Below are 23144 nucleotides of genomic sequence, written 5' to 3'. Positions count from 1 at the left end.
TCATCCCCTTCTTATCCCCCTCTGCTCCTGGCCCAGGCCGCGCAGAGTCGGCCTCTGTGATCCCACCCAGAATACAGTTTTCCCTCCCGGGCGCCTGGATCTCCCCTCCCCCGGCTCCTGTTTCCTTGTCAAAACTTCCTGCCTTGGCGAGGGCCCGAGTTCCCACCCCCTTCCTGCCCCCCGCCCCTCGGCGCCCCTCCCGGCCCTGCGATCAGCAGCGTCCCGCCTCCCCGCCGTTCCCGCAGTCAGGCTGGGGCTCGAAGCGGGGACCCTTGCCCCGTCCTCGGCTGTCCAGTCCTCCTCCTCGCAGACCCCGGCGGTTCCTACCCCAGGCCGCAGGGGAGACGGGACTCCAAGGCAGGTGAGTGACTGCGCGCTCCCTGGCAGGGGAGGCCCGGGTGGTGCGGCCCCGGAGACCACCCTGTCCCCGGGAAAGGGCGTGCGGTCCCTGAGGTCCCCCTCCTCGACTGGAGTCTGAGGCCCCAGACCCAGGAGTGTAGAAAAGAGAGACTGATGGAGAGAGACGTGAAGGAGGGGAAGGGGACAGTGGAGGGGGCCAGAGAGGATGGGTTGGGGGTTCCCTTCCGTAATGAACATGTAAATGAGATGAAATGCTAGCGAGGTTGTTCCCTGAGCCCCTGGTCCCCGGACTTTGTGAGTCAGGGGCAGCCTGGCTCCCTGCCCCCTCCCAGGGCTGGGAAGAGAAGACTGGGTGCTGTCCTTCGCTTTCAAGGGAAGTGTAGCCACAAGAGCATCGACACTGGAGCCAAGACTGCCTAAGTGCCACCCTCCACTCTGCAGCTTACTGTCTGTGGGGTCTTGGTCAAGAGACCTGACCTCTGTGCCTCAGTTTCTCATTTCTAAAGGAGAATAATATAGGGCCTACCTCATGGGTTGTGAGGCTTAAGTGAGCAAAAACGTGTCTCCTGCTTTGAATGACACTAGATAAACAGATTATCAGTGTCATCTCTCTGCCCACCGGCAGGAATGTTTGAGGGAGGATGTAGGGGAAGGACCCAGGTTTGCAGGTCCCTGGCTGTCACATCTTTGCCAGTTATGAGGACTGGGGGTTCAGCTTGAGGTCCCGGGCATCTGGATCCTCAGAAAACTTGGCAGGCTGATGATCTGAAGTTGTGCTAAGGGCCAGGTGGGTGTGTGGGGGGCCCAGGAGCCCAGGCCCCAGCAAGGCCACCCTTCACCCCCACCCCCATCTCCACCCTCCAGTAGCTGCTCTCCACTCCCCTGTTCTGGCCTGTTATGAGTGGCCTCTCCTGGGGCTGGGCTGTGACCCTAGTCCCCGGGGACAGGAACAGCTTGTGCTGGCCTGAGGTTCCCAGGCTCAGCCAGGCCTCAGCTCGGGCAGGATTGGGCCGGGTGTCAGCTCTCAACCCTGGCCTAAGCTGGCCTTGTGCTAGGGGGACAGTTGGAGACGGGCGAGCTCATCTCTGAACCCCACTCAAAACCAGCTCATGGTATAGGGCCTGTTGTGTGTGCTTGTGAGCCAGTCATAAGCCAGGGTGTGGGCGCAGCCCTCCTATCTCCTGTGTCTCCTCCCTGCTGTGTGGCCTCTCCCACTCTTGAGGCCTCTGAAGGCCCACCCACCATGTTCCCCACTGCAGGTGGGGCTGCCATCTCTAGGAGCTGGGTTGGCCAGACTCACTTCTCTGCCTTCCTCTCTCTCCACTGGAGGATGAAGCTGAGAGTTGGCATCTGTTCCTCCACCCTCTGTCCCCCCTCAACATCTCCTATCAGACTCTCCCAGAAGAGGAAACTCACGCTCCAGGCAGCCTCATCCACCAGTCGGAAACCTGGAGAGAGATAGAAGGTCATGGGGCTGCTGTGTGCCTCCCCGTACCCGACACACACTGCTGGGGAGGAGGCTGAGGCCAGGTGGAGCCTCCTCCATGGCATTCCCCAAGCCTCTCCTCTGAGGAGCCTTGGGAGCCTTGAGAAAGAGGCCTCCCAGCACTCATGGGGGACCCTGGGGTGCCATCCTAGCTTTGGGGAGGATCTTGGCTTCTGTCATCTAACCTACAGGGGAGAAGCCAGAAGGAAGAGGCAGAGAAGACAGGGAAGGAGAGAGAGAAACACAAAGACAGAGATAGAGACAGATATAAATACGGAAACAGAGGCTGACAGATGCAGAGACACAGCAGAGGCACAGACTCATTACAACAAAATGCCCGGAGGGAGAAAAGCAGGCCTAGAAAAATAGAGCAGAGACCTAGGGATAGAACAAAAAGGAGGCGGAGACAGAGGGAGAGGAGGAGAAAGTCAGAAGACCAAAGAGAAACTATGAGGTTAGAAAGCAGCACACTGGAAACACCAGGCAAGGTGGCTCACGCCGGTAATCCCAGCATTTTGGGAGGCCAAGGTATGAGGATCTCTGGAGGCCAGGAGTTCAAGACCGGACTGGTCAACATAATGAGATTGCATCCCTACAATTTTTTTTTAATTAGCTGGGCATGGTAGTGCCCGCCTGTGGGCCCATCTACTCAAGAGGCTGAGGTGGGAGGATCACTTGAGCCCAGGAGGTTGAGGCTGTAGTGAGCCATGATCACGCCACTGCATTCCAGCCTGGGCACAGAGTGAAGCCCTGTCTCAAAACAAAACAAAAAGAAAGCAGCACAGGCTTTGGAATGACATAGACCTGGCCCAAATCCCTGCTCTGGCTTCAGTTGCCTGTGTGGCCTAGGACAAATCACTGAACCTTTCTGGGATATTTCTTCATAAAATGGGAGGCATAATAGTGCTTACTTTATAGGCTTGCTGGGAGAACTAAAAGACAGGATCTAGCCACAGCACACATTTAACGAGGCGCAGTAATTAGTATCCCAGTACCTGGGAGGTAACCCAGGGGTTACCTCCCCACACTGCTTTGTCCTTTGAAGCAGATTTGAATCCTGCTCTTGCCCCTGGCAGCCAGACAGCCCTTGGCAAGGCATTTTACCTGAGACCCTCCACTGTGCTGCCTACCAAATGGGGATGACAATCACCAGCACCTCACAGGGTGGCGGCGAGGGTTGGGACCGGCACTGGCAACAGCCTGCGGGAGGGGTGCGATTGATGTGTGAATCAGGGTCCCTGCAGGTGAGTGGGCCCTGGGGCGTAGCCCGCTCACTGCTGGTGGGTGCTCATGCCCTCCCACTTTTGCCCTCCGTCCTACCCCCATGAAGTGGCACCTGAGGCCCAGTCCCTCTGTGTAGTGGGAAATGTGTGCAGTGGACAGTGAGGGGGTGTTGGCCCTGGATGGGGAGGCACAGGATGACGGCTCAGGCGGTGTGGGCATGCCCCTCCACCTCCAGGTGACTCAGGGCCTGGCACTGTTGTGCATCATCTCATAGGAACTTGGAGGCCAGCCCTGAGGAATTCCTGCTGGAGGTCAGGAGGGCAAGTCTGGAGCCGCCTTTTGCTTTGTAACGTTGAAAAGTTCTTTCTGCATTCCACTTTCCATCATCTCATCAAACACGCACCTCATTGTGTCTTGAGGGCCCCGAGGCAAGGGCCCAGCTCTACTGTCTGGAGTACGGGGAGAAGCCACAGCTTCTGAGCATCTCTCCCTCTCTCTCATTCCTGGGAAAGTCAAGGAGCACTGGAGTCAGAAAGATTTCAGGGTGTATCAGTCCATCCACTCCACACAAATGTTTAGTTATTGCCTGTTGGGTGCCGGGCATCCTGGGTGTAGGTGCTGGCCAGTCCTGGGGTTACAGTGGTGAGGAAGGCAGAGAAGTTCCCTGTCCCTGGGGAGCTCCAGTCCAGTGAGGCAGACTGACTTTAATAAAAGCATAATGACTCATAGGATGGGAGCCGCGAGGAAACACCCAGGGGGCACCCAGACCCGCTCACAGAGCCTTGGAGAGGAATAAGATTTGAGGGAGTCCAACCTGGTGGGGAAACCAGACTCACAAACCAGCAATCACAGGTAGGGTATCCATCAGCCTAATCAGCCCAGCAGAGTTGGAGTATGTCGGGAGCTGTGAACCCCTGGGTTGGCCTGGGTGAGTTCCGCTTGCTTCCAGAGGAGGTACACTGGTGCCAGGACTTTGGCTGCGGTTTGGGGAGGTGTGGAGCCTCCAGGGACAGGTGAATGTCCAGCTGGGAGCCAGCCTCAGGGAATTCAGGGGGAAGAGCAACCCCCGGCCTCCTTGAGGCCACGCGGGTCTGTGGTGACTGTGTGTTCCTGAGAGCCTGCAGGAAGCCCTGGAGAGCAGGGAGGAGGGCGTGAGCCTGGAGCCACTGAGGGGCTTCTTGGAAGCGGCTGGCCTTGAGGCTGTGTAGAACCTGGGCATTTCAGGGGTGGCCTGAGCCATGGTGGCGGTGTGGTGAGAGGCATGTGGGGTCAGCGGCTGTCCAGTGTGATGGGAGCGCAGGGGTAGAGGCAATGAAGCTGAACCCCCTTGTAGGGGCTGGCCCCCTGGGTGTTCTTTCTTGGGGTGTAGGCAGCCACAGAGTGGGAGAGGGGGCAGTGGCCAGAGCACTTTCTGAAGGTAATCTCGGGGTGGCGATGAGCAGGGTGGGCCTGAGGGGCACTGCTCCCTAGTCTATGTCACCCAGGGTTTACCTCCCCACACTGCTTTGTCCTTTGAAGCAGATTTGAATCCTGCTCTTGCCCCTGACAGCCAGACAGCCCTTAGCAAGGCATTTTACCTGAGACCCTCCACTGTGCTGCCTACGAAATGGGGATGACAGTCACCAGCACCTTCCAGGGTGGCGGCAAGGGTTGGGACTGGCACTGGCGACACCCTCTGGGAGGGGTGCGATAGATGTGTGAATCAGGATCCCTGCAGCTGCCCCATTTCCTGATGAGTAAACAGGTCGGACCTAGGACCCTCTAGCTTCTGTTTCCTGAGCCACAGAGAACACAAGTCCAGCCCCTCACCCCTGCCCCTTTCCCGCCCAGCCTCTGGCGCACTCTGGCCGCATACGCAGGCTTCCTGTTTCTCCATCCGGCAGACATGCCTGGCGTGCCGAGGGCCTGGCCAGGCTGGATATAGGCAGTGCTCTGTGCTTCAGTGTGCAAGCGTGTACATGGGTGTACTGGGTAGCCTGTGGAGTGCAGCAGGCTGCTGGGGGAGCTCCCTGTGTGGGGAGGGAGGGGAGAAGTCTTTGGACTGCGATCTCACTGCTGGGTGGGAAGGACTAAGTGATCCTGTCTCCATGGCAAAGATAGGTTAGAAAAGGCCACAGAGAAACAGACACAGAGACAGGGAGACAGACAGAAAGACAAGAGAGATACAAGGCAAGACAACCTTAGCACCAAGCTAAGACGCATGGCTTTAGTGAGTGGATTGTAGCTGGAGTTCAGCTTCCACTCTGCCCTTGAAAGTAGATGCTGTTATGCGGTAAATACACCGTGCAACTCTACATGGCAGCCTTAGTATACGAATGGAAAAAGAGAGGCAGGAAGACAGAGACCAAGAAGCTGACGAAGGAAGGGGATGGGGAAAGGCAGACAGCAGAGTTTTTGATGAAGAACAAGACAAAAGTCCAAAAGGAAGAGGCAGAAACCCTGGAGCTTGGAGGATTCTGTTTTTGCATCAACACACATCCACGGAGCAGGCTCTAGTCTGAGGTCTGAGGTTCTGTTCCAGAATGGTCACTGGAACCAGCAGTTCCAACCTTTGCAGGGCTCTGAGAGATGGCGGGGAGTGCTAGTCTCCCATTTTACAGATGAGGAGATGGAGGATCAGAGGACTCAAGTTATGTATTATAACTCAGGTTACACAGCTTGTAAGACAGAGATAGGACTAGAAGCTTTGTACTCCAGGATGGGAAGTGATGAGAGAGAGAGTGAGATGGAGAAGAGAGGAGGGGGCAGTCGGACCGAGCAAGGAACTAGGGTTGGTGCTTAGGCCCAGGGCTGGGGGAAGCAGAATTTAGGCATTCTGCCTTGTCAACCGCATCTGGCTTGAAGATGCACCTGGCAGGCAGCCCATCGTTTTGGGGGATCAGGTTCTCGGGGGAGCCTGGCCCCCTCCTGCCCCCACTTCCTTTCTCTCTGTCAGCATTTGTGGCCCCATTCCCATTCCCGGATCATCCTGGGGGTTCTTCAGAAAAAACAAGAAGGTTTTTCCTGGAATGAATACCCAAAGGCGCCAAGGGGAGGGCGGATGGGGGCCACATTGGGTGCAGGAGGAGGAGTGGGACTGAGAACGCTATCATGGAGACAGCTAATATTAACTGAGCGTATTAGGTACTGGGTCTAACTGCTTTATCTAGATCAACTCATTTAGTCTGCACAGTGACCCTACAAAGGAAGCACTAATCTCATCCCCATTTTCTAGGTGAGGGAACTGCAGGCTGGGATTCACACCCAGGCTTGAACTTGGGCAGGGGTTGGGGATGCAGAGCTGAGGGGTTATCCTATGCTACATGACTTCCCAGAGAAGCTGGAAGGGAGCCCGTGGGGAAGTCCCTTCTGCTATCTCACTTCCATCACCCTTACTCTCTGCTTTCTATAGAAATGGATCCTCTTGTCCACCGGGAACTCTAATCCCCCCCACCCCTGCTCCCCCAGAGCCCACACTGAATTCCTTCCTCCTAGGAGGGGTTGGGGCACAGTGAGGGTAGGGGGGCTCCCCACCAGAGGGAACCAGCTGAGCTGGAGTTTGGGGAAGCCCAGGGAGGGTGATCTGGTCTTCTGTGTGGGCTCGGAGGCTGAGAGGGCAGGGATGCTGGGCTGCGCAGGCGGGACTGGGATCTCAGGGCCTGGCCAGGAGCCCAGCCGATTTGCATCTCGAGGTGGAGGAGAGAGAAGTGTCAGCTCATTCTTGACTGTAAACACATCTCAGTTCCCACGCTTCTGATCATGTTCTTGTGGCAGCCCCCACCCCCATACCTTCTCCTGTCCAATCCCCTGCCAGCTCCCCCACCCCCATAAGAGAGACTTTTAAAAAGAAGATACAGAGCCCCTGGGCTTCCCATCTGGGCTTGGGAAAGAATAGAATCATGGGGAGTCCTCTGCCAGCAGCCTGGATTTGGATCCCAGCTCTGACACTCCTGGCTGTGTGGTCCTGGTCAGGTTTCTTACCCTCTCTGTGCCTGCTTCCTCATCTCTGAAGTGGGCCACAACACCTACTACAAGGGGTTAATGTAAACTTTAAATGTGATGATCCACGTAAATCTCTCAACACCCTGCCTGTCGCAGCTCAGTGAACGATACGTGGGGTCACCTTATGATTCTTGGGAGGGAAGGTGTTTGAGTCCCTCAAACCAGAGGCTTGGAGGGTGAAGGTTGAGTAGGGGAGCAGGAGGGGGCCTCTGCATGAGAAGAAGCAAGCCTGCAGCAGGGGTGCTCCAGGGTCCCCCTCAGTGAGTGCACTGTGGGCCCCTAGGGAAGAGCAGGGGCCCAGGAGTGGTCTCATTTCACCCCCTTGAGGGGTATATGCAATCTCTTGGGGCCCATTGCTGCTGTGGCTGGAAGGGGTTGGGGGAGCATGGGCCAGGCTCAGGTGCCCTGCCCCTCAGGGACAAAGGCTTAGATGGGAACTAGCCTGGAGGCCAGGCTGGGGCTCTGGGCTCCTGGTCTGGCCTGTGTTCCCTTCTCAGAGGCAGAGGATGGTCAAGCCAAAACCTTCCTCTTCCTGCCAGGACCCCCATCCCATCTGTCCCCTCCCTGGGCCACCCACTGATCTCCCCTGACCCCACCCTGGCTTCCAGCCCCTGGGCTGACCAGCTGATGCTTCCTCCGCACTCCAGCCCTACCCTGAGGACCTTTGGGAAAACAGAACCTACTCACCCCTCCAGCCAGCTAACCTCCCAGTCAGCCAGAAGTGGGTGGGGATGAGAGTCAGCCCCTCCTCATGCTTCTTAGTCCTTCAGTCCATCTCAAAGCCCCCCAGGTGAACCGTGTCCTCTAGAAGTTGGCTGGGAGGAGGTGACAGGGACAGGACTTGGGTGGGTAGGGGCTGACAGGAATGGGAGGAAGGAACTTTTCTCGGCCCAACAACAGCTCAACCTATATGGCACTTCCTCCCTGGGCCTTAACTTGACTCCTTCCTGCAACAAGTTTTGTCCATGCCACCACGCCATAGGCTCTGTGAACAGATCCAGGGCAGGGGGATGGCTGCGGAGTCCTTGTGTGTCTCAGGAGATGAGGCTCACCCGGGGACAAGGGTGATGAGCCTGGCTTCAGACAGACTGAGCTGCAGTTGGAGCACAGGGGCCCCATGCCAGGGCCAGAGCTGAGGGTCCAGGAAGAGGGGAGTGTGGAGACCGAGAGATGGGGCAGAGGCGTATGGAGGGCTCGGGGTCCTGCCCAGGGCCCTGGCTGCCAACCACACTGAGGGAGAGGTGGAGAGAAGGTTAGCTGGGGCTAGGCAGAGCGATCCCTGGAGTGGGCATTGGGCCTAGGAAGATGGCTGGAGCAGGGCAGGGTGGGAGGGGATGGTTTGGGGACATTGGGAGAAGGGATGACTCTGTTTGGGAGTGGGGATGTGTCTGGGTGATGTGGGGGTGGAGCTCTGGGACAGACTCTGGGGAGTGTCTCTAGGGCACTCCTGACTGTGGCCTCTCCCCTTCAGAGGGGGCCACAGTGTCAGCTCTGGAGACAAGCTGCCAGAAAGAGGCTTCTGGTCATGGCCCTCCCCGTATGCTACCCACTGCGTTCAGGATGGTGGGAGGATGGAGCCACCCCCGTCACGCTCCCTGCTGTCCCTCTTCCTAGCCAGGCTCTGTTTCCTGTTTTCAGGCTTCATATCCTGAATGCTGGGATCCCCCAGGACATTCCCTGGCCCCCAGGCCCCAGGCCCCAGGCCCCAGGCCCCAGGGCTGAGCTGTGGGCAGGCCCCACCTGGTGAGTTACTTGGGGACCGAGGATGGATAGGAGGAAGCACAGAGGAGGCTAGAGGCTGAGATTCGCCCTGCGGGAAGTGTGATGGGGCATGCGGCTGGGCTGCACTGGAGGGGTGGGTAGATGCTGGCACTGGGAGGATAGGTGGGCCAGCATCCTGGATGAAAGGCTGGAGATTTGGCTGCTGGAGGGTTAAAGGTGAAGGAGGAACATGGGCGGCTGAGATGGGGTTAAGTTAGGAGCCTAGACCTGGAGGGAAGGAGGGGCCGCCCTTCTTGGGGCTGAGAGTGGCTGTGGGGACCCTGGGAGTGTGTGGGTGTGGGGTGTGGGGTGTGGGGTAGGGCCAGGCAGCAACATTCCAGAGATACTCAGGGGGGTAAGGGGCCAGCAACCGCGACCTCTCTCTCGTCTCAGAAAAATTGTAAGCAGATGTGGGCGCCTCGGGGAGGCGTAGAGCAGGGAGCCAGAGCAAGTTTTGGGAACACGGAATGCAGACCCTGAAGCCGGCTGCGGGGACAGGCACTGGGAACACGGAATGCAGACCCTGAAGCCGGCTGCGGGGACAGGCACTGGGAACACGGGATGCAGACCCTGAAGCCGGCTGCGGGGATGGGCACTGGGAACACGGGATGCAGACCCTGAAGCCGGCCGCGGGGATGGGCACTGGGAACACGGAATGCAGACCCTGAAGCCGGCCGCGGGGATGGGTACTGCGGTAACTCGGCCTCTCCTGAGCTCAGGAGCTGAGGCAGCAGAGCCGTCTGAAGTCCTGGGAGCCAGGGGTGGTGGGGATGGAGAGGACCCCGTTTCCAAATGGCTGACAGGGCAGTCTGAGGGAGGCGGGAGCTTTTCCTTACATGCAAGGCCAGGTTGGTGACCTCTTCAGGTAATGGCACCTAGAGTTGGGTGTTGTGGTGTGCTGGCTAAGGTGTCACAACTGACTCTGGGAGGGAGACTGGCCTTGGGTTTTAGTGTTTGCTAGTTTCTCTGGTGTCAATAACCCCTCATGCCTGATTTCAAGCTACTCACGTGACATCACTGAACATGTTGCTAGGAAGAGATGCATACAATTGGCTCTCTGGGCCCGTATGAGCTGGTTCCAGCACACCACTGGTTGGGAGGTCACCTGGACCCAGCCCCACTCCCACCATATAGAGCAGGAAACCCCTGACAGCATTTCATCAGGCTGGTTTTGGCTTCTGCCTGCATATGTCCAGTGACAGGGAACTCACCACCTGAGGTAGCCGATTCTATTCCTGAGCTGCTCTGACTGTTGGAAAGTTCTTCCTCTGACTGAGCCCAAGGCTGAGTCCCTCATCACTTCCCCTCACTGGTTCCAGTCTCACACCTTGGTACAAATATCAATGTGCCCTGGGTAGGGCCTGGGCTGGGGGCTGGGGATTCAGAGATGAAACGCACTGGGTCCCTGCCTCTGGAGGTCATGGTCAGGGAGCAGGCACTGGAACAGTGGGGTGGGGGTGAATGGTACTGGGACCCCCAGAAGGAATGAGTGGGATCATCTGCCAGTGAGCATCAGGAAGTGGAGGAGGGAAGGGGTGGCACCTGAACTAGACCTTGAAAGACGGGAACTCCAGGTGAAGAATGAGACGTGAGGGTGTCTAAGCAAACTATGAGCAAAGACCGGAGGCGTGGAAGTGACTGCAGTTCAGGAGTGAGGTGTAGGGGAGCTGGAGCTCAGAGCAAGGGGCCAGAGGACACGGGGCCGCAGTCTGGTCTCTTCTGCATGCCCACGGCTCAGATCTCTGCAGACAGGTCCTCCGGGCTGCTGGCTGCAGCGCCACTGCCCACTCTGCACCGGTCTTGCTGCAGGCCTCTGCAATGTCACCGCCTCTGTGTCCCCTCCTTCTCCTGGCTGTGGGCCTGCGGCTGGCTGGAACTCTCAACCCCAGTGATCCCAATACCTGCAGCTTCTGGGAAAGGTGAGAGGGCCCCTGCTGCACCTTGAGGGCACCAAGCCCTAGCTCCCGATTGTCCCTATTGTCCCTACTGGGGTCCTTTTCTTGGTCCTTCCTTAACCTCCTTCCTTCTCTCCAGTCTCTCCCCTCCCGCCTATTTCTCTGTTTCTGCTCTCTCTACTCCTCTCTATGGGTTGTCTTTGACTCCAGCCCCATTTCTGACCTTGTCTCAGTCTCTGAACCATCCTTTCTCTGTCCCTGTCCCTTAGTTCCTGTGGGAGGCCAACTTTGGAACAGAGCGCAGAGTGGGAGCCATTCATTGTGCAGCAAGCAGAGGGGCTGGCCCAGGGGGAGCAAAGGAAACAGGGCGGGGAGAAAAGACCCAGGGCAGTATATAGCCGGAAATACTTCAGCCCATCTCCGCCAGCTGGGCCCAGGAGTCAGTTCTCACTCACCCTTTCCATACAGGGAGGAGAGGGCAGGGAGAGAAAAATGGAAGACTCCGGTCCAATAGAGTGGGAAGGGCGCTCTGATGGAGGGTATCCCAGGAACCTTCCAGTTCTGGGAGAAGCCTCCAGACTTGAGAGGTGGGACAGGATGGGGGTCCCATCCTAGGCTAGGGGAGCAGCCCCAGCATTGGGCTGTGGATTCCCCACTGTGGCCAAGCCCTCATGGCCATTTTCCCGTTGTGGCCGCTCAGGCCTCCTCCTGCCCTCGGCCCTGACCCTGTTCCCTGTCTTGCAGCTTCACTACCACCACCAAGGAGTCCCACTCCCGCCCCTTCAGCCTGCTCCCCTCAGAGCCCTGCGAGCGGCCCTGGGAGGGCCCTCATACTTGCCCCCAGCCCACGTGAGTGCTCCTCATCCTCCATGGGTGGATGGGCTACCTGAGTCGCTGCCTCAGCCTGGCCCCTGGCCCTCTGTACCTGTTCACTTCTCAGAAACTCAGAGGAAACTCCTGGCTTCTAGGGATTCATTCTGCATGGTCTGTGTCGGGTACGTGTGTATGGGATGTATATGTGAACGCGTGTATGTGTGTTTAGGCTACGCATGCATGTTACAGTATATGCCTGTGGGGTTGGTGGGGGGGCAAGAAGGGAATGCTCTTTCTTTTTTTAATAGACAAGGTCTCGCTCTGTCACCCAGGCTGGAGTGCGGTGGCGAGATCGTAGTGCACTGCAACCTCAAACAGGGAATGCACTTTCTATGCGCCCTCAGCCCAGAGTGTTGAGTGGTGCCCCTGCCCTGGCCTCCCCCTGGCCACACTGTGGTGAGTGCGGACAGCAGGGAGGGCTGAGGGCCGCCTTCCTGGCCTCCGCAGGGTTGTATACAGGACCGTGTACCGTCAGGTGGTGAAGATGGACCACCGCCAGCGCCTGCAGTGCTGCCATGGCTTCTATGAGAGCAGGGGGTTCTGTGTCCGTGAGTCCAGGGTTGGGTTAGGGAGCGGGGTGGGGCAATGGAATGCGGGGAGCTTAGCCTACTCTTCTGAGTCCCTCCCGGCCCCCGCTAGAATGGGGTTACTCCTCTGCCCTTTTGGGTTCCCCCCTCCTCTCCTCTCCCTGGCCTTGTCCCCAGGATGTGGATCAGCACTTCCCTCTCCATTACCACTTCACACCCGTGTCTCCAGCCGGCCCCATGTGTCTCCCACCCCATCTCTCCATGTCCCTCAACAGTGTCTCTGCATCGCTGTCTGCCCTAGAGCTCTTGTTCTGTCTTTGGGCTGTCTCTGTCCCTCTGTCACTGTGTGTCTCAGGACTTGGTGTCTGGGTCTGCCTCTGTCTCTTCCTCTCTCTGACTCTCTGTTGCTATTGGTCTCTGACTTGTCACTATCCAGTCTCTCCTGCCCACTGCACCCCCCTTCCAGCACCCTGTAATGACTGGAGCCTGTCTTCCTCTTCCTCCCACTTCCCTCAGCCACTGCCCATCACGAGCCTCTGCAAACACTGCTCTCCAGAGAACCCCGACCCCCACCTGCCCTCTCTCTGGACAGTGTCCATGTTCAGTCCCCTTTTGAGGATCTCCCCCAAAGCATTTTCCCAACAAGGTGCTCAGACAATTTCACAAAAAGGAAGAGGGGAACCCAGAACACTGGCATCTTGCTAAGTTCTCCCCCTGAGTTGCTGCCCCTCAGTCTTTATCTTAGAGGCAGAATTGGGGCTTGGAGAACTTCAGGTCCCTGGTTTTGGAAGAAGGTGGGGTTAGGCTTTGCAGGATAAAAGCTGGGTAGGGGCAGGGGTGGACACATCTCACCACACCCATCTCTGTCCCAGCGCTCTGTGCCCAGGAGTGTGTCCATGGCCGTTGTGTGGCACCCAATCAGTGCCAGTGTGTGCCAGGCTGGCGGGGCGATGACTGTTCCAGTGGTGAGTGGCTACTGACCCCAGGGAGTGGCCTCTTGTGCCTTCAGGGCCACAGGACCCTCAGGTACACCCTCCCTACCAGGGCACGGGGGCTTAGGACCCCAGGGCGATTACCCGCCAGAGCCCCATTGCTGCCTTCTGCCTTTTCTGGAGATGTGGAAGACAGGGTGGGCCTGTGGGGGCTGGGAGACAGAGGCTGGGAGACAGAGACAGCTGGGAGGCTGGGGATGGACTAGACCGCTGGTGACCCCCTTCCCGCCTCCTTATCCCACAGAGTGTGCCCCAGGAATGTGGGGGCCACAGTGTGACAAGCCCTGCAGCTGCGGCAACAACAGCTCGTGTGATCCCAAGAGTGGGGTATGTTCTTGCCCTTCTGGTCTGCAGCCCCCGAACTGCCTTCAGCCCTGTACCCCTGGCTACTATGGCCCTGCCTGCCAGTTCCGCTGCCAGTGCCATGGGGCACCCTGCGATCCCCAGACTGGAGCCTGCTTCTGCCCCGCAGAGAGAACTGGGCCCAGGTATGTAATGGGGGGAACGACACTTTAACAAGATCGCAGACACAAGGCCACACAGACGTATGTGAGGAAATGAGGTGACTCAGACAGGGCCCCAAGTGTGGGGATGGTGTGGAGGCCAAGATCCTGGTCCCAGTGGATCCTATTCCTCACGAGTGGAGTGACCTTGAGCAAATCATTGACTCTTTGTGGGCTTGTTTCCTGTCTGTAAAACGGGAATAGTATTGTCTACATGGAAGGGTGGCTGTGAAGATAACATGAGGTAGCACGTGTGTGAAGGCATGCTGCAAAGTGAGGCTGGGACAAGGACTCAGAGAACCCTGTTGCAAGGCAGGGTGCAGGGGGAGCTGGGGAGTCCCAGGAGGGAGAAGGTAGACCTAGGTGGAAATCAGGATCACGCTTTGTGGAGGCGCTCGTGGAGTTGAGCCTACTACAGTAGCACAGATGTTCCCCGAGAGTGAACAGACCAAGCCAAGGTGAGGAGGTGGGGGCGCCCGAGAGGCAGACATGCCACCCGTGGCTCTTTGCTCACCCCCACCTGCCGGTGCCAGGGTGTCCCTGCCATTTCCAGTCCTGGAAACCTTTGCTTTCTGACTTGACAGTCCCCAGCAGGAAAGAGCAAGTGTGAATCACTAAGTCCTGAGGTGGGGGTTGTGGGGGCAGTCCTTGGAGGCAAGAGAGGAAGCAGTTATTGCTTGTTTGCACATTGACTCCACCCACTCTGTCCTGCAGCTGTGACGTGTCCTGTTCCCAGGGCACTTCTGGCTTCTTCTGCCCCAGCACCCATCCTTGCCAAAATGGAGGTGTCTTCCAAACCCCACAGGGCTCCTGCAGCTGCCCCCCTGGCTGGATGGTATGGAGGGTGGGGCCTGTGGGCATGGGGTGTGGGTCTGGGGAGAATTCTGTGGGTGGTGCTAAGCAGGGCTCCAAGGAGGGTGTGAGTGAGGGGGGTGAGCTCTGTGGTTATGGGGGTGTCAAGGGGTCCTGTGGCCTTGGGGAGGAGGCTGGGTGCCTGGGGCCCTGTTGACCTCTCATCCCCACAGGGCACCATCTGCTCCCTGCCCTGCCCAGAGGGCTTTCATGGACCCAACTGCTCCCAGGAATGTCGCTGCCACAACGGCGGCCTCTGTGACCGATTCACTGGGCAGTGCCGCTGCGCTCCGGGTTACACTGGGGATCGGTGAGTGGCGTGGGGCGGGCGGGAGACGGGAGGGAGGAGGTGGGGCGCCGCCAGGCTCACTCAGCTAGGTGCCCAGGTGCCGGGAGGAGTGCCCGGTGGGCCGCTTTGGGCAGGACTGTACTGAGACGTGCGACTGCGCCCCGGACGCCCGTTGCTTCCCGGCCAACGGCGCATGTCTGTGCGAACACGGCTTCACTGGGGACCGCTGCACGGATCGCCTCTGCCCCGACGGCTTCTACGGTCTCAGCTGCCAGGCCCCCTGCACCTGCGACCGGGAGCACAGCCTCAGGTGGGCCGCGGGACATGTGGTCAAAGGGTCAGGAGGCCAATGGGGAGGTCTTCCTGGCCGAAGTCACCACAGAGCCAGGGCCATATCCAAGGGGGACAGGTGTCACAGAAGGGGAAAGGGAGGGACCTCGGGGGCCGGGAGGGGCCTGGGGTACCGCTACTTGCCCCAAACCAGTTTTCAGAATAGCGCGGAGCCTCCCTAGTGACCCCCTTACCCCAGCGATGTGCGAATCCCACTGACCACGCGGAGGGGTCGGGGAAGCTGCCCTGCCCCTGCCCAGCTCAGACCGCGCCACGCCCCCGCCTCTGCCCCCAGCTGCCACCCGATGAACGGGGAGTGCTCCTGCCTGCCGGGCTGGGCGGGCCTCCACTGCAACGAGAGCTGCCCGCAGGACACGCACGGGCCAGGGTGCCAGGAGCACTGTCTCTGCCTGCACGGTGGCGTCTGCCAGGCTACCAGCGGCCTCTGTCAGTGCGCGCCGGGTTACACGGTGAGGCGCGCCCGGCTGCAAGGAAGCGAGGCAGGTGGAGAGGCCAAGGAATGGGCCGCCCCTCTCACCCGCTCACCCTCTTTCAGGGCCCTCACTGTGCTAGTCTTTGTCCTCCCGACACCTACGGTGTCAACTGTTCTGCACGCTGCTCATGTGAAAATGCCATCGCCTGCTCACCCATCGACGGCGAGTGCGTCTGCAAGGAAGGTAATAGGGTGGAGTTTCCCAGAGAGAGGACTTGGGGGATGGCCAAGGGAAGAAGGGAGAGTCCAAGAGTATGGGTAGGCCAAGGGCAGGGGAGCGGCTGCAGGTTAAGGGTGGAGGGGCAGCAGCTGGACACAGGGAAAGTATCCAGGCTACTTTCTTCCTGGAATATCCACTTTGCTTTTCTTCAACCACAAAGATCCTACCTGTCCTTAAAGGCCGAGGCCAAAAGCCACCTCACTGGCGAACATCCCTCACCCTCAGTCATACAGAAACACAATTACCATGCTGGGAAGGGCCTCACATCTGCCAGACTGACACATTGGCAACCTTTAGGCTGGATTCTGATACAGTTGTGTTTTGTTTGGCTACCTTTCTATTAAGTTTAACAAGTCTCCCATCTTCAGTCCCCACTACTCCCTGTTGTCTGGCACATCCTCTGTATAAGTCATTTAGTTACCTGATGGGGCCCCTGTAAACATTTGGGTTTAGTGCCATCCCCTTTATTTTGCAGAAGGCACCCCAGACCCAGAATGGGGTGGTACCTCACTGGAAGGCAGTTAGCCTTCTGCTCCGCATCAAATAATTCATAAACTTTTCTCCTGTATGGTGCCGTGAACACCCCCCACCCACCCCAGCTCATAGCATAGAATCTGGCCCAGCCAGCTCCCACTGTGTGCTTGCTCAGGAGGGGAGATGGGTCCCCATACCTACCTACCAGGCCCCTCCTCCAGGTTGGCAGCGTGGTAACTGCTCTGTGCCCTGCCCACCCGGAACCTGGGGCTTCGGTTGCAATGCCAGCTGCCAGTGTGCCCATGAGGCAGTCTGCAGCCCCCAAACTGGAGCCTGTACCTGCACCCCTGGGTGGCATGGGGCCCACTGCCAGCTGCCTTGTCCGGTGAGTGCTGGACAGCCTGTCTGCCTGGGGGAGGGGAGGGCATGGCGTCCCCCAGCTGACTGGCCTACCTGCTCCCCACTCCTTCTCCAAGAAGGGGCAGTTTGGAGAAGGTTGTGCCAGTCGCTGTGACTGTGACCACTCTGATGGCTGTGACCCTGTTCATGGACGCTGTCAGTGCCAGGCTGGCTGGATGGGTGAGCATTCTGGGGCCCCAGGCCTACTGTGGATTGGGGGATGCATCCGTAGGAAATGTGTCCAGAAGAGCCCCCTGGAACTGAAGGGGGCCCAGCCAGGCACACCTGACTGCTGTCTCCCACAGGTGCCCGCTGCCACCTGTCCTGCCCTGAGGGCTTATGGGGAGTCAACTGTAGCAACACGTGCACCTGCAAGAATGGGGGCACCTGTCTCCCTGAGAATGGCAACTGTGTGTGTGCACCCGGATTCCGAGGCCCCTCCTGCCAGAGATGTGAGGCTCCCTACTGCCCCTTCCACCTGCCACCAGCAGGGGGCAGTGTAGTGTCAGATGCCAGAGCACCCCGCCCCCACCCCCCACCCCCCCGCCGCCGCCCACCTCCCCCACCTTACCCCCGGTCTCTTCCTCTGACCCGTCTTCAGACTAGTTACTGCAGTGGGAAGGAGGGAGGGAGACGGTGGGGTAAGGGCTGATTGAAGATTGGCCTCTGCCCCCAATCACCATGTACTCCTTTCCCCCAGCCTGTCACCCTGGCCGCTATGGCAAACGCTGTGTGCCCTGCAAGTGCGCTAACCACTCCTTCTGCCACCCGTCGAACGGGACCTGCTACTGCCTGGCTGGCTGGACAGGCCCCGACTGCTCCCAGCGTATGTGGTAGCTTGTGTGTCTGAGCATACGTGCATGCTGAGAGGGGGTGCTGAGGACGGGAGGTCTCTGTCCCCCAGCTCCTGGGTATAAAAGCCTCTGGGCCCACCTTGAGTAAATATTTACTGGGCACCACCTACATGCTGGGTACTGCTCTAGGTGCTAAGGATGCAGCAGTGAACAGGTCAGGGGGAAAAAATTCCTGCCCTTCTGCATGGGAAGCCTGGGAAGAACAGTATTTTTATGGGAGCAGGGGAAATCATAGGCTTAGCTTGGGACATTTTCTCTTGATTTCTTTCTTTCTTTTCTTTCTTTCTTTCTTTCTTTCTTTCTTTCTTTCTTTCTTTCTTGCTTTCTTTCTTTCTTTCTCTCTTTTTTCTTTCTTTTCTTTCTTCTTTCTTTCTTCTTTTCTCTCCCTCTTTCTTTCTTTTTTTTTTTTTGACACGGAGTCTCACTCTGTTGCCCAAGCTAGAGTGCAGTGGCATGATCTCAGCTCCCTGCAAACTCTGCCTCTGATTTAGCTAATTCTTTTGCCTCAGCCTCCCCAGTAGCTGGGATTACAGGCACATGCCACCACAGCAGGCTAATTTTTGTATGTTTAGTAGAGACCCCTGGGGTTTCATCATATTGGCCAGGCTGGTCTCGAACTCCTGACCTCAGGTGATCCATCTGCCTCAGGTGATCTTGGCTTCCCAAAGTGCTGGGATTACAGGTGTGAGCCACTGCGCCCAGCCCTTTTTTTCTTTTGCATTTTTCAGTTTATTTTTATTTATATATTAATAAATACATGTATTTCTTTATTTTATGAAGCTTTCCCCCACAAAAATATATTAAGATCATTGAAAAGATTAGTCCAAAAAAGCCAAGTAAAACGAGTTTGGAAAGAGGAAACAGGCTGTTATGAAGAAGACTGAATTTCAGCTTACCAGCAGGCGGGGTAAAGAAGGAAGTCATCTTGGTGAAGAGTTTTTCCATAGAATCTGGTTACAACTACTATTAGATTATTGTAGTGTTAGACACACAAAAATAATGCCTTAAACAGGATAGATGTTTACTTCTTTCTTATGTTAAAAACAAAACAAAAGTCCATCCGGGGTAGCTTGGAAGCCTTTGGTTGTGTGGCACTGAATACACTATTTTGAAGTGGCTATTAGATAGTCAAGTGCAGATGTTGAGTAGGTAGTTGGACACGTGGGTCTGGAGTTTGGGGGAGAGATGGGGCTGGATATAATCATTTGTGAGTCATTGGTTGCAGATACTGTTCAAAGCTTTGGTGTCCCCAGGGAGACCAAAGCTGAGCTAAAAGCTTCAGTGATGCTGGGGGCTGAGAGTTCATCCAGGAAAAGCTGTACCCACCCCACCAGACAGGCCCCCTGTCTCCCGTAGCATGCCCTCCAGGACACTGGGGAGAAAACTGTGCCCAGACCTGCCAGTGTCACCATGGTGGGACCTGCCATCCCCAGGATGGGAGCTGTATCTGCCCCCTAGGCTGGACTGGACACCACTGCTTAGAAGGTACCAACAGAAGGGGAACTCCAGGCCCCTGCCTCCAACTTAACCCTTACCCAAAAAAGAGACTAGAGTTTCCTGGCGGCTCTGATGCCAGCCTGCCTCCTTGGCTGTCTCCCCAGGCTGCCCTCTGGGGACATTTGGTGCTAACTGCTCCCAGCCCTGCCAGTGTGGTCCTGGAGAAAAGTGCCACCCAGAGACTGGGGCCTGTGTATGTCCCCCAGGGCACAGTGGTGCACCTTGCAGGATTGGTGAGTTCTTTGCCCTCTCCTTCACACCCATTGTCCCCAGGGAACTGGGACCTAGGCCCCTCATACAGTCCCTACTTCCCTCCTGAGCACCTCTGCCATGCAGCAGAGCCAAGATGCCATTCTGAGTGAGCACCCCGTTCCACACAGGAATCCAGGAGCCCTTTACTGTGATGCCGACCACTCCAGTAGCGTATAACTCGCTGGGTGCAGTGATTGGCATTGCAGTGCTGGGGTCCCTTGTGGTAGCCCTGGTGGCACTGTTCATTGGCTATCGGCACTGGCAAAAAGGCAAGGAGCACCACCACCTGGCTGTGGCTTACAGCAGCGGGCGCCTGGATGGCTCCGAGTATGTCATGCCAGGTGAGCTGGCACAGGGCCTGGGGCACAGATGAGTGGCTGGCTCATAGGCACAAGAGTGGATGCTGGGCATGACCCAAAGGGAAGATGAGGAGTGGGGAGGAGGGAGGAAGGGAGGTCAGGGAGGCCAAAGTACTGATCTCCAGGGACAAAACAGCTCTCTTGGACTCATGCCCATCGCTGAGCTCACCCTGTGCTTGTGTCTGTCATGCAGATGTCCCTCCGAGCTACAGTCACTACTACTCCAACCCCAGCTACCACACCCTGTCGCAGTGCTCCCCGAACCCCCCACCCCCTAACAAGGTCAGTGCCGGGGGAGGGGGTGCACTGTGGAGGGAAGCGCACAGACCTGCTTCTCTGGAAAGCCCTGTCCTTGCCTCTTGCTCTCCCTCCTGCACTGTCCCCTCTTAGGTTCCAGGCCCGCTCTTTGCCAGCCTGCAGACCCCTGAGCGGCCAGGTGGGGCCCAAGGGCATGATAACCACACCACCCTGCCTGCTGACTGGAAGCACCGCCGGGAGCCCCCTCCAGGGCCTCTGGACAGGGGTAGGTGCCGGGAGGCCAGGGTCTCTGGTGCGGGTGGATGTGTGCGGCCCAGATGCCACGTCTGAGTGTGTGTGTCTGGAGACGGGGGCTCTGGGCCCCAGTTCTAGAGGAAGTGTGAGCCGGGGAGGGGACAGAGGGCTGATTACCAGTTGCCTCCTCCTCCTCAGGGAACAGCCGCCTGGACCGAAGCTACAGCTATAGCTACAGCAATGGCCCAGGCCCATTCTTCAATAAAGGTATGGGCACAGGGGCAACAAGGGAGGTGGCTGAGCTGGGGCTAAGGAAACAGTGCCTCCATGGAGCCTGACTTCTTTCCTCTATCCTTAGGGCTCATCTCTGAAGAGGAGCTCGGGGCCAGTGTGGCTTCCCTGAGCAGTGAGAACCCATATGCCACCATCCGGGACCTGCCCAGCTTGCCAGGGGGCCCCCGGGAGAGCAGCTACATGGAGATGAAAGGCCCTCCCTCAGGATCTCCCCCCAGGCAGCCTCCTCAGTTCTGGGACAGCCAGAGGCGGCGGCAACCCCAGCCACAGAGAGACAGTGGCACCTACGAGCAGCCCAGCCCCCTGATCCATGGTGAGCCCTCCCTCTCCACTGGCAGGAGCAGCAGAGAACTGGGACAAGGGAGGCAGAAAAACAGAAGGAACAGAGGGAGAAGAGAAGGCATGATGTGGCACCAAGAGTGAGGCCTTTGGGGTCAGCTTCGGGCTCAAATCAGGCATGATGGGGAGGCGACGTGGCCTCTCAGAGCCTGTGTCCTCATCTGGAGAACAGTATGGTGTACCTACTTCGCAGAGCTCAGGATAGAAGTGGGGTCGTACAGCATCAGAGTGGTGGAGTTAGTACCCAGAAAAGTAGGGAGCCAGGCAGGTGATAAAGTCTCCTCATATCCTGGGAGGTGGGCGGGCTGAGGTGGTTTTCTCCATTGGCAGCTGAGGAGCTAAGAGAGTTTTGCTTGGAGCCGCACGGCCAGCTGATAGTAAACTGGTGTATGTATCCAGGCCCCATCTCCTTCTCTTTGCCTTGAAGAGGCTGAAGAGGAGAGGAGCACAGTGGGAGTGGTAGGAGTGGGGAGAGTGGTGGGAGGAGCCACTCCCTCTTATCTTGTCCTCATGTTTCCAGACCGAGACTCTGTGGGCTCCCAGCCCCCTCTGCCTCCGGGCCTACCCCCCGGCCACTATGACTCACCCAAGAACAGCCACATCCCTGGACATTATGACTTGCCTCCAGTACGGCATCCCCCATCACCTCCACTTCGACGCCAGGACCGTTGAGGAGCCAGGATGGTGTGGCAGAGGCCAGCACACCTGGCTGTTGCTGCTCAAGGCTGGGGACAGAGCCTAGTGTACCCCTGCCAGGAGCAGGGAGTGGACCGGCAGGCCGTGAACATGAACAACACTTAACAGAGCAAGTGATGGGAGCCTCGTTCCTGGGTTCTACCATGGGAGACGCTGATCAGCAGAATGCCTGGCTCCCTTTCCCAACCCACTGTTCCCAAGGCCTCCAGGGCCCTGTGTACATAAACTGGTGGGTTGGAAGTTGCTGGGTAACTCTGATTTCAGACATGCGTGTGGGGTACCTTTTCTATGCACGTTCGGGCTGGGCTCTGTGCGTGTGTGTGTTTCTGTGATTTTAGAAGGGTACCAGGCACAGGTTCTGTCCTAGGGCACTTACCATTTAGTAGGGAGATGGACCCAACCCAATTAACTCTAGCAATAGCCTCCTAACTGGCCTCCTCCATTGATTCAGTGAACCTTCCAATGCATGGCTCATAATTTCAAAATACAGGCTGGTTAGTTACTCCCTACCTGAAAGCCTTCATAGGTGCCTCTTTGCTCTTCTGCCAATATCAAAACTTTTGAAGGCCTTAAAGGCCCTGCTTTGCCTGGCCCATCTGTCTCTCCAGCCTCACCTTGAACTGTGTTCCTGTCACTGCACGCCAGTCACACTGGCCTCTAGGTCCTCCTGTAGGCCACTCTTCTTTCTGGCACAGGGACCTGCACACCTGGAGTGCCCTTCCTCCCCCACTCGCCTGTTCACCCCTGCTTTTCCTTTACACCTCCTCCTCAGGGAAGCACCCACCCTCCGTACGTCTTTCACAGCCCTGATTGCAGCTGTGTTCACTCACCAGGTACCTGCAGAAGGCCTACAGGGTGCCAGGCACTTCTTTAATGTGTTGTTTCTTTATGTGATTATTTGATTAATCTCTGCCTCCCCCACTAGACTGTAAGCTCCCTGAAGGCAAGGATCCTGTGCTTATGCTCAATATTAGCTCTCCCTTGGCACAGAGTAGGCACTCAACAAATGCTCCCCAAAAGGCTGAGTGGCTGACTGAATTAAGTACCAGTGACATGCAGTAACTGCTAAGATAGATGAGCCACCTGTATGCTCTGACAGTTACAGACTGAATAAGTTGGAGACTTCCCTAAAGGGTGGCATTTCCCCAGGGTAACAACGCAGAGCTCAGGTGTGGGAAGGTGCCAGGGGCAGGGGTGCAGAGGGGCTGAGGCTGAGGGGGGTGCAGAGGCTGGAGACAGGATAACAGGAGAGAGTATACAGGCATGCCTTGATTTATTGCACTTCACAGGTAGCGGAATTTTTAAAGAAATTGAGGGTTTGGGGACATATATGTGACAGCAATAGGTTAAGAAAAGCAAAGCAGAGAAATTGAAGATTTGTGTCAACACTGCTTTAAGCAAATCTGTTGGCACCATTTTTCCAATAGCATGTGCTCATTTTGGGTCTCTACATCGCATTTTGGTAATTGCTTGCAATATTTCAAGCATTTTCATTGTTATTATGTGTTACAGTGATCTGTGATCAGTGATCTTTGATATATTATTGTAATTGTTTTGGGGCGCCATGAACCGCACCCATATAACATGGTAAACTTAATCAGCAAACGTTGTGTGTGTTCTGACTGCTCCACCAACCAGCCGTTCCCCCAAGTCTTTCCCTCTCTTAGGGCCTCCCTATTCCCTGAGACACAACAATATTGAA

At 57.2% G+C, this 23144-nt stretch overlaps 1 protein-coding gene across 4 annotated transcripts; it reads left to right on the top strand.

Annotated features, from left to right (window-relative positions):
- Positions 1–202: 202 nt before the first annotated feature.
- Positions 203–23047, top strand: PEAR1 (platelet endothelial aggregation receptor 1). Of its 4 annotated transcripts, XM_019024791.4 has the most exons (24): positions 203–361; positions 8690–8794; positions 10622–10731; positions 11452–11556; positions 12028–12128; positions 12980–13072; positions 13344–13587; positions 14317–14437; positions 14628–14764; positions 14841–15053; positions 15369–15543; positions 15630–15750; positions 16482–16645; positions 16737–16839; positions 16965–17111; positions 17360–17485; positions 18870–18998; positions 19115–19243; positions 19391–19603; positions 19815–19903; positions 20012–20144; positions 20312–20380; positions 20472–20720; positions 21267–23047. In XM_019024791.4, exons 3-24 carry the CDS (start codon positions 10631–10633, stop codon positions 21416–21418), a joined length of 3114 nt encoding a protein of 1037 aa, XP_018880336.1. In that variant the 5' UTR covers positions 203–361; positions 8690–8794; positions 10622–10630; the 3' UTR covers positions 21419–23047. The 4 variants fall into 4 exon arrangements, with proteins under 4 accessions (XP_018880336.1, XP_055218346.1, XP_055218348.1 ...); XM_055362371.2 differs by lacking the exon at positions 8690–8794; XM_055362373.2 differs by lacking the exons at positions 203–361; positions 8690–8794; positions 10622–10731 and having other exon boundaries at positions 11472–11702.
- Positions 23048–23144: the final 97 nt, after the last annotated feature.

This window comes from Gorilla gorilla, chromosome 1, assembly GCF_029281585.2.
Source record: "Gorilla gorilla gorilla isolate KB3781 chromosome 1, NHGRI_mGorGor1-v2.1_pri, whole genome shotgun sequence".
Taxonomy (NCBI): Eukaryota; Metazoa; Chordata; class Mammalia; order Primates; family Hominidae; genus Gorilla; species Gorilla gorilla.
This window is presented reverse-complemented; position numbering and strand designations above follow the sequence as displayed.

Coding starts and splice junctions, on each gene's coding strand:
- PEAR1 (XM_055362371.2), top strand. CDS start 10,631: ATGTCACCGCCTCTGTGTCCCCTCCTTCTCCTGGCTGTGGGCCTGCGG. Junction 13,588..14,316: donor GCAGAGAGAACTGGGCCCAG/GTATGTAATGGG, acceptor TCTGTCCTGCAG/CTGTGACGTGTCCTGTTCCC. Junction 17,112..17,359: donor AGGCCCCTCCTGCCAGAGAT/GTGAGGCTCCCT, acceptor CCTTTCCCCCAG/CCTGTCACCCTGGCCGCTAT.